This window comes from Silene latifolia, chromosome 5, assembly GCF_048544455.1.
Source record: "Silene latifolia isolate original U9 population chromosome 5, ASM4854445v1, whole genome shotgun sequence".
Taxonomy (NCBI): domain Eukaryota; kingdom Viridiplantae; phylum Streptophyta; class Magnoliopsida; order Caryophyllales; family Caryophyllaceae; genus Silene; species Silene latifolia.
The window spans coordinates 60,550,036-60,560,789 of NC_133530.1; the positions used below are offsets into that span (position 1 = coordinate 60,550,036).

At 35.3% G+C, this 10,754-nt stretch overlaps 2 protein-coding genes across 2 annotated transcripts; both read right to left on the reverse strand.

Moving 5' to 3' along the window:
• Positions 1–7,677: 7,677 nt before the first annotated feature.
• On the reverse strand, positions 7,678–8,913 carry LOC141655425 (uncharacterized). The gene has a single exon (XM_074462506.1). It carries the CDS (start codon positions 8,911–8,913, stop codon positions 7,678–7,680), a length of 1,236 nt encoding a protein of 411 aa, XP_074318607.1.
• Positions 8,914–8,932: 19 nt separating this feature from the next.
• On the reverse strand, positions 8,933–9,352 carry LOC141655426 (secreted RxLR effector protein 78-like). Its single transcript, XM_074462507.1, has one exon. It carries the CDS (start codon positions 9,350–9,352, stop codon positions 8,933–8,935), a length of 420 nt encoding a protein of 139 aa, XP_074318608.1.
• Positions 9,353–10,754: the final 1,402 nt, after the last annotated feature.

Consider the following 10,754-nt stretch of genomic DNA (forward strand, 5'->3'; position numbering starts at 1 on the left):
TTACAATTACAATGATACCAAAATTTTTAATCATCAATAATTTATGGATTAAGATTAATAAATATGTATTTTGATCTTCAGTTCTATGTATTTACCACATAAATATTTATATTTAGTTAGTTTGTAGAATCTTACGATCTGATTCTACCGATTATATTATACCCACTCTGTCAATCCAAAGTAGAATCCCGATCATGACAACATTGACTAGAAGAAAAAAAAAAGGAATTTTAGGCAGGAGATCTGATGTGGATTCACCTCAGAAAACAAAGGTTCCTCGGTAAAACGAAAAACAAATAAATGCTCAGAGCCGAGGGACCTTTTAAAGTTACTTAAGAAATTGGCCCTCGTGCATATAAGGTTGATAATCTACCGTGGGAGTATGAAGTCTATGAGACTTTTAACATTGGAGATCTAAGTCCATATTATGACAATGAGGAGGAGATTAATGAAGATTTAAGGATAAATCCCCTTCAACCAGGGGAGGTGATATGCCCCATTTTGGTGTCGATTATCCCTTTATCTTCATGAATTTTGATCCTATACCACGTGTATTTAGACCATTTTGCCTGTCATTTTGTCTATTTGTTGGCGTTTACCTTTTTTAACCTTGAATTATAGGTGTTGAATGGAGAAGGAGAAAAAGCAACACGAGCAAAGAGGGAATTGAATTTAGGAAGCATGGAGGAAGGAAGAGGAGGCAAAGAAGGACCCATAGACGATCGGTCGACAGCCGTTCCATTACATGAGGCTCCTCATGTGTGATTTGGATGAGAATTTTCAAGGAATGTTATAGCGAGCTCCCAGCCTCCCAGCCTCTCTCATCACCGGCGGCCGGTCCAATGTCCCAGATCCTCTCCAAATTTAAGCCAAAATCATTTTGTGTGGAAAGTTACAATGAGGTCCCAGCCGGTCCCCTTGACAGCAGCGGTCCACCGGACCAGACTCCCTTTTCCGTAGTTTCGACCTCCATTTTCTTTAATGACCTAATTTTTTAGAACACTATATATCCTATGTTAATTCTTTTTGGACACACAACCCTAGGGAGAGAATTACTTTGATTTAGTTAAACATTTCCTTAATCAAGCTGTAAGCTGTTATTAATCAAACCTTAATTACTCTGCAAATTAGTTTAGATCTACTTTAGTTGGATAATTTACCATAGTTATTTGGTTTGTAATTGAAGATTGGAGACATTCACCTTCATTATTAACCCAAGCTTGCATTTCTCTTTGTTGTTGGTATAATTCCTTCTCTATTTTTATTACTTGTCATTTCTTTATATTTTCTACTTTGTTTAATTATCAAGCATTCTAGTTAACATGTTGTTTGTAGTTATCCATGTTGTTTTCTTCCATTGTTGATTTATCTCCTTTAAGAATGTGTGAGTAGTTTACTCTAGGGTTTAAGGGGATCTTGGATAAACTTGAGGTATGATTTTAGGTTGTTGACGTGTTGATTTGGGTAAATATTGAGCCTTTACTTATATGCATATAAAGTGTTTGACGAATTGTTTGAATGCAAATTTGAACCTTTTGATGTGACTCATATTTGCACACATTTACTCTCCGTACTAGCCTCATTCCTATACTTTCTTGCATGCATTAGGGTCGTTTCTAATCATTAACTTCCTACTTTGCATATTTTTTGAGGTTTTGTGTCCTTGGTAGGAGAGGAATGCTAACCTTGCATATATGGAGCATAATGGAGCTAAATGGATCGCATCTAACGACCAAGAAACAAAGAAGAGACCAATACGAAAGACCTAAGTCAATAAAACAAGTATTTGGGCAATGATAGAGGACCCCCAAGGCTCCTCAACGTTTCCCACGGATCATGAGGCAGCCAATCGAAGAAGAAGCCAAACTGGCCTATGAGACGGGCGTCCCAAGCTCAGCCCGAGCGTCCTGAAGAGCAAGACAGGCGTCCCAAGACTCAGCCTGAGCATCCCACAATCAGGACAGGCGTATTCCTTTATAGCATGGGCGTTCAACAAGGGCAGGTCGAGCGTCTCCTTAAGGGACTTGCAAGGCATTAATCTTCATTTTAGGGATTTAATCGTCATTTAAGCCCTTAGTTACCCTAATACTTGTACTTAGTATAAATACCTCCACTGTATTAGGAGATTAATCATCAAGTTATTATCAATTTCATTACCAAGTTTTAATCAAGTTTACACAATTCAATCTTAATCACATCTTAATCTTTCCTTTATTATTCAAGTATTCTTAGATCTAGTTGAGTAATTTGAAGATTATTGGGTTATTATTAAAGAATTTCCAACTCTTCATCAATCAATCAGGTTTTCTTCAATTATTCTTGGCTTTATATTCGATCATCCTAAGTTGGTACAATTTCTCTACTCTTTACTTCATCTTTGTTTATTGTTTTACTCATCCATCATGTTTAGCCTTGTTAATATGATTGACACCCTTATTAGCATGATTTCCATGATCATGAGTGAGTAGTCTCCTAAATAGGGTTAATGGGGGGATTAGGAGAGTTAATCATGGGGTGGATCTTTACTTAATAAGTTCATATGATTGCTTGCTTGTTGTAGTTTCAATTTATGCACATGTTATGCTTGATGAAATGCTTGATTGACAACATAGCATGAATCTCTTATCCATTCAACAAGAGTTGTAAAATATAAACTAACTCAAGGCTTGTGTTAGGAATCATATTTTAAATATCACATATTTTGGTTTAAAGTTTTAGTCATAAAAACTAAAAGATCTTATGCATGCAAAACTAGAATAAGAGTAAGGAAAAATCATTTCATACCATATGAATATTTCGGCCAAATGGGCACAAATGAAGTCTCCTACCTCACTTGTTCTCGAGCTTTCCATATATTAGGATGATCCTCCAAAGATCTCAAGTATAGAAGCCATTCCTCTTGATTGCACCCAAGATTATCCCTTATCCCCACTAAATAATATTAGCTAGATATTAGTTTAGTAGTTTACCTTAAAATTGATTACTAACACTCATATATTACATTAATAATTTTAGTAATCTTTTATGAACAATTTGAATCTAAAATCTCATGTTTTGATGAACAAAAGGATGAATATGTGAGAGAGGATCACTTTTGCATGTGTATGAATACAAGTGAAATTGAGAGAATAAAATTCTCTCTTCTTCCTTACAAAACCGGTGAAGGGAGTATTATAAGACCAATGCATGGTCTTTGCTTTTACTTTTGTTCTTATTAAGTAAAGTAGGTGTAAGTCTACCCTACATTATAGGTAATCATAATGTTTTATTTATCCATTAAAGAAAACACCCACTCACCCATACTACCTCCAATATTTCGGTCATATGAGATAAAATGGACCTCCATATTATTTTGTCAATTTGTCACTTGTCACACAATATGTCACATGTAGTATGTTACCTGTTATTAATTAATTTGATGCATATTTATCACATAAATATCATTTCATGAATTAATTAAATTACATACAACAAATTGACTAGTGATACTTGATCACATAAATTAAATGGGTCATATAATTATAATTCGCAACATTTTGTAATTATAATTAACCATTCATTCTTATCTCTATTGTTTCTCAAACAATAAGCAATTTTAGTAACACGACATTTCAATTACTAAAATAAATCTTATTTAATCCCATTACAATAAGATATCAATATTCTCTCTCACAAATGAATTGTTCAACTTTAAGGAATTGATCAACTTGTATCGTCATACAATTAATCAACTTTACAGATAAGGGCATCATCCTTTAGGTGTGACCTTAAGGGATCAACTGACCACCACCGTCCCACGACAGTAACGTCAAACTCTAGCAAGCCAATCGTTACCGATTAATGTTGATCAGTTGACTATAAAATGAATCATCCTTTACGTATTCTTAAAATGAGATTTAAACATGTGATCAATATGATCGACAATTGTGATCGCATTATTGTCGGAGGACACATATTCCAACAATCTCCCACTTGTCCTCGACAAGTGTGCGTCACCAATTCTCTTGTCCTATTACTATCTCCCACTCAATGCAAGGTGTCTTTCGGGTCGTACTTGCAAGTGATCATATCGAGAGTGGTTTCCTCGATCTGGAAAATAACTGATTGACCGGAATTTATCTACCATAGATACCTTCCGAGCGTGGCCACGCATTTCCAGTTCATTACTCCTCGAGTGGCCCTGAGATATTGTTTTAACCCTAACAAGGGGGTGGACAATTCCTATCGCACTATTCCCTTCGACTAGCCACAGCTATCATAACCCAAAATATGCCCATTTGACCCCATTTACGAAGGTCGTAGTAACATAAATCAAAGTTAATCTGTAATTGTACCAGCTTAGGAGAATAGTCTTTAGTCAAAAGAATCGACTCATTAGAATACTATAGTAGCTCTCGCCACGATCAAGCTTTATAAATTTGCCAGAACTCTATAAGCGGTCACTGCCCGACAAGGTGTTCCTAACAGTCTGCCTATGTGATCGACTAGTCATCTCACATGACTCAATGGCACTGAACTTGCCTTCAATCGCATCACACTCTAGTCACTTCGAGACGTCACCTCATACAAGTGACTATGGGCGAATACTATGTTAATCCGGGTTTACTTTAACGGGGTTCAATATCGTCATACAACCCGTTTGGATGTAACAAAGTATAATAAAAGAGTTTTAAAGTAATACTCGAACGACAAATGCGATTATCACATATGAATAGTCAATGCCTGATTATTATTTCATATTCTATAATCTAATTTGATCTTGTATGTAGTTGTTCATCTCAATCCAATTGAAATGACATGACTCATCATGTTAAGCCTATGAATAGGCATTGTAAGTAGGTCTTAGCAACTCCCTGCTCAACCTTGCTACATACTTGTTTTCCTTTCGTAATGTATACCTTTGCATTACAAAACTTTTTGAGTACGTGTCTAGATCCAATCTAGACATAGGCTTTCTTGCCTTAAAATAGCTCCCACTGTTTTCACAGTGTGCGGGACTCATCCCTCTTGCACATCCCATGATTCCAAGTGTGCTCAATTTCCGTTGTAAATATTTCTCATTGTTCTTTATTGCCTAGAACGATTCTAGAAAATCTATTTCTTAAATAACATAGCCTGATGTGTTTTGATTATGGTTTGATTATGGTTTTGTCGGAAACCATGCGCAATCTCAATTGTCAATTGTCATTTGTGTAACACCCTTACACAAAACTGCATCAAAAAACACTTTGCTTTACATCCTTAATGCTTCTGCAAGCACTCAAGGGTAATCTTTATGGCTTACTTGGTAAATATTACTTAAATTCGATTTGAAACAATTCATCATACTCAAAGTATATGAAGTGTTATACATCATTTCCTATTTAATTGATTCGGCATCGGAAGCAAATGGAATCAATCAAATATGTTCAATTCGATTGAACTAGTCATGAATCTTATCAACATAAGACTCCTTATTTGACATTAATATCATGTAGATTTATCTCCATAAATCCGGATATTAAAGATATACTATATTTCTCCAAAAGTCTTAAATCATTCAGAATGATCAATATGTCATCCACATATTAGACTAATTAAAATTTTCGTAACTCCCACTAAACTTCATGTATAAACACAACTTCTCGACTTATCGAGAAAAGTTTTATAACATGATCAAAACATTGATTCCAACTCATTGATGTCCTACTTAAGACCCTCTCTTAAGTTTCACATTATCTTAGGATTTCAAGAATCTACAAAACTCAAGACATGTATTGAATACATTCTTTCTAATTAAAGAAGTGGGTTTTAGATTCACTCGCTATATTTATATCATCATAATGAAACACAATCCCTAAGAAGATCCAAATAGACTTAAGCATTTCAACTACTGCAAAACCCTTTGCCATCAATCAAGCTTTGATATCTAACAATTCACTTGGAATTTATTTCAGATTTTCATGGCTCTAAGCCTTGTATTGAGTTGTGACTTAAACACTCTAATGTAAGTCATATGTTCATTACTTTCCAGAAGTAATCAACTTGAATCAAACAATTTCTTTGTAAGTTGCAAGCTCTTTACTTTCTAAAAGTAACACTAATTCATCATCTTCAACAAGTGATGACTTTAACCTCCTAGGTTTTGAAGAAACAACGTCTTACACAAAACGTCTCATGTAGCCAAGAAAGACCAGTTTCTTGCGATATAACATTCTTTGTGGCTCTTGAATAATTTCTCCCACTCTGTCTTCTAGAAATAAATTTGTATTCTAGAAAGACAACTTCACGAGCCACAAACCCGTTGTACTCGTGATTATAGTAAGGAAAAATGAGCATTTGTTTCTTTTTAAAACTTACAAGCATGGTACCTTACCATTTCATATCTCATATGATTCGTTTTAGATTTAGTGGAAAAATAATTTAGACAAAATGATAAAATCCCAAAAAGGATCAAGTAACTCAAAGTAACTTGATTGAAGTCCAAACCATATCGAATAGCGTTTGATTTCTTTATCCAACCACACATTATCCCATAATGCGTGCTAAGAGAGATTAATTTGTGATAATATATCAAAGTCTTCACTTTGATAATCCCATCACGACTTGATCGTGATTTATGGAACTCTTTGAACTCCTTCAAAGATTTCTCTTTTTACCTTATTAAGTAAACATATTGGTGTCAACTTAAATTGATGGTAAAAGAAAATGATCAACCTATTCTGTATCAATGATTTACAACCTCGATCTCCTTTTCAACCAAAAGACACGAGATATCTTGCTTTGAATACAAGATACGCATATACCATTAACAATCTAATGGTTTCAAGAGTACTCGATAACTCTTTGCGTTCATCATTTGAGAATTTAAGGTTTAATCTTGGGTTACCAATTTGAGTCTTGCATCATCTACATGATATATCATTCTAGTTTGGTTTAGAATATAATCACCTTGATAATGGGCTAGCCATACATCAAATCGTGGTGTATAGGGTCACAAAAGTGAAACCTCTTTTGTATCTTAACAAGTTTATATTCTTATTTAGATTTTATGCACTTAATAGTCATAATTAAGGTATAAATATAAACCCAAAACTAGATTGAGTACACAATGACTCTATCTCTCGACATCAATGTTGCTAGTCGTCATATTCTAATCATCTTATGTATCGAATACAATGATGAAAACCTCCACTGGTTTCTAATATTGACGAAGTAGTACTAGCAAAATTTATGTTAATCAAATAAACATTTAAAGAAGAAGGTCCCATTAAATGTCCCACAACTAACTTGTTGATTCTTCAATAATTTGGGGTAGTTTCCTTTCTAGCGTCCAACAATTAAGACAATGGAAACTTTATCGGTCGGGATTGATAGGTTTAGCATCGTTATTCTCAATAACTTTACTTTTAACATTACCTTGCATCAATTCCATTCTAGTTTTACTTCTTTGAACTTCGTCCTTTTTTTAACGGTTTAAGAGAATGCTCCCACTCATTTCAATGAGTCTTTTCTTAAAGAAGCAAAATTGAATTTCATGAAGACTACTCTTCAATTCATTTTTTTTTTGGTAAAATGTAAAAAATATATTGATCCTCAAAAATACCATATACAGTGTTCACAGTCCGTATTCCTATCAGAAACTCAGCTACCATAATACATATAAGACCATAGCAGCTATTACATTATTTTCTCAATCTAATGCTTATCCTTCCTGGACATTGTACCCTGCAACTGCTGCTTAATCCTGCTCCTGATGTCCCCTTGTATCATTACCACACATTTGCCAGGGCTGATTATAGCACCCTCATGCCTGCTCGCATTTCTTTGTTTCCAGATATAATACATGGCAGCATTGAGGATACTATTCAATATCCCATTCTTCAATCTAGTGAATCTCCTATGTTGCCACCAATTCTGAGTATTGGCATCAGACATAGTCACTCTTGTCCATTCCTGTATCCTCTGAAGAACTCTCCTGCTGTACTGGCACTGGAAGAAGAGATGATGAGGTGACTCTTCCTCTTGAGCACATATACAACAACTGCTGTCAAGGCTAATACCAAGTCTAAATAATTTGTCTTTGGTATTAAATCCTTGCTGGTAGTACAACCAAGCTATAAAACTGTGTTTGGGAATTGACCATTTGGTCCAAACAATATGACACCAGCTTACATCCTGGCTGTTTTGCCTTAGCCAGCTATACCCCTTTTTGAGAGTATATTCCTTGCCTGGTACCATTGCCCATTCATTCTGGTTATATGCTGACTGAAATTCCTTCTTCAATTTGCAAACCTTTTTCCAAGTCCAACTGGCATCCTGGGGAGGGTTATAAGTCTCCCATCCTTGTCCCTTCAGATATACACTATGCACCCATTGCACCCACAGTTTAGATGGGTGAGCCTGAATCCACCAAACCAGTTTCCCAACTGCTGCTTTGTTCCATGTGTACTCGTCTCTCAGTCCAAGTCCCCCCTCCTTGTGATTAGTACAAATTTTTGACCAGGCTACAGTAGGGGTCCTAGCATACTCAGTCCCTCCATGCCACAGAAAGTTCCTGCAGACTGCTTCAATTTTGAGTAGCACTGCCTTTGGAATAATGAAAATTGAAGCCCAGTAAGAGTGTAAAGTTCTATATACTGCTTTTATCAAAACCAATCTCCCAGCATACGAGAGTTTTTTGGTCCCTAGTTGTCTTATTCTCTCCAAAACTTTATCAATCAGTGGCTGGCAGTCTTTGATTGATAGTTTAGATGGTTTGATGGGCACACCAAGGTACTTGAATGGTAGTTTGCCTTCAATGCATCCTGAAACCTGTACTATTTCTCTTCTGACTTCACTGGTTACTCCATTAAAGTACACATTCGATTTTCCCCTACTCATCTGAAGTCCTGATGCTTGTGAAAAGGTTGAGAAAGTACGTAGCAGTATCATAATGGATTCCACATCCCCTTTAGAAAAGCAACAGATCATTTGCGAACATTAAGCTGCTCAGTTTCATAGATTTGCAAAGAGGGTGGAACCTGAACTTCATTGTAGAGGTAGTGTAGGTTAGCAATCTAGTAAGATATTCCATACAAATTGTAAAGAGCAGAGGGGATAAAGGATCTCCTTGCCTTAATCCTCTTTGTCCCCTAAACAAGCCAAAGCTATCCCCATTCAGATTCAAGGTGTAAGTTGCAGTTGTAACACATTTCTTAATGAGAGCAATAAAACCATCTGGGAGATTTAATTCCTGCAACATCTGAAAAAGGAAACTCCACTCCACAGAGTCATAAGCCTTCTGCAGGTCTATTTTGAATAGACATCTAGGTGAGACACTCTTCCTTCCATAGAGTTTAACTAGATCTTGACAGATTAGAATATTCTCCATTATGCTTCTACCTTGAATAAAACCTCCTTGTGTGACAGAAATTAAGTGAGGGAGAACCAAAGCAAGTCTTGCACAAAGAAGCTTAGAAATGCATTTGTATACCACATTACAACATGCTATGGGCCTGAATTGCATTACAGTCAAAGGATTTGGCACTTTAGGAATTAATGTAACATTAGTAGCATTCAGTTGCTTAAGCAGCTTGCCATTCCTAAAAAATTCATGGACAGCAGCACATACATCTCCTCCAACAATGTCCCAACTTGCTTTAAAGAATTGACTAGAATAGCCATCTGGACCCGGAGCTCTTCAATTCATTTGTTTAGTCTTAAAACTTTCATTGAAGTGGTTGCGGTATTTTGGTCAATTTTGATTTCCAACAAATCTAGTTACCAAAATGATGTAACGTTTCAAAGTACTTAACTCAATTAAGCATATGAGAAATAATTCATTGTAAGTAGATATGTTAGTCAGGAATCAAAAACCCTTTTGATCACAAATAACTTTTATCTATACTCTTCACAAGAGATCCTTTCAATGGATAATACGAGGTTTTTAGAAGAAAATTTAAATTTTTGTCTTTAGTTACGATGTTTTAATGGAGATTTGAATCAAAAATCGAAATGATATCGTATATGAATTGTGGTAAAGAAATAGGACAATATGATAACAGAATAGTGGAAAACTTAACATTTATCGTTTTATTAATACTTGTAAATAACAAGTAAAGCATTTACATAGTGACCTCTACCCAACTATGATAAATGATTCCAAGATCCAAATTCATATTAACTTGGGCATCGGTAAAGCCGAATACAACCCTCATCAATATAACTCGGTGGATTAACTCTTTAATCGATTCTACTTTTAGAACTCTTGGTCGATAAAATTACATTAATATTTATTTTTAGCCCGAAACACATCCGGCAACCGTCGAGAATAATTTCGTTGAGTTCAACCAAAATTTCGAATAAATGTGTCCATGATCCAAATTTACATCAACTTGGGCATCGGTAAAGCCGAATACAACCCTCATCTTTGTAAATTCGGTGGGTAGACATTTATCACCCACTTCTCCTACGTAACAAGGTTTGTACCCCGGTAAAGCCGAGTGCACTCCCTCACGAAATAGGTTTTCATGGTTTCTAATTTTTGGTAAGGCTAAGTCTCAATTGTTTATTTTAGCGAGAGGTCATGTCAATTTATTATCTATCACGTTTTAAGTGAACTAAAGCGGTGAACTACGATAATTATAATTGACATGGTCGATTTACTCGATTAAATAAAATGCATGTTTTAGTTATGGCGATTGAGCGATGCATGGAACATATAAATAAAATGCAAAGCATAAAATAAAATCCTAGTATGGCCTTCCTAAAAAAGTAAATCTAATAAACTATTA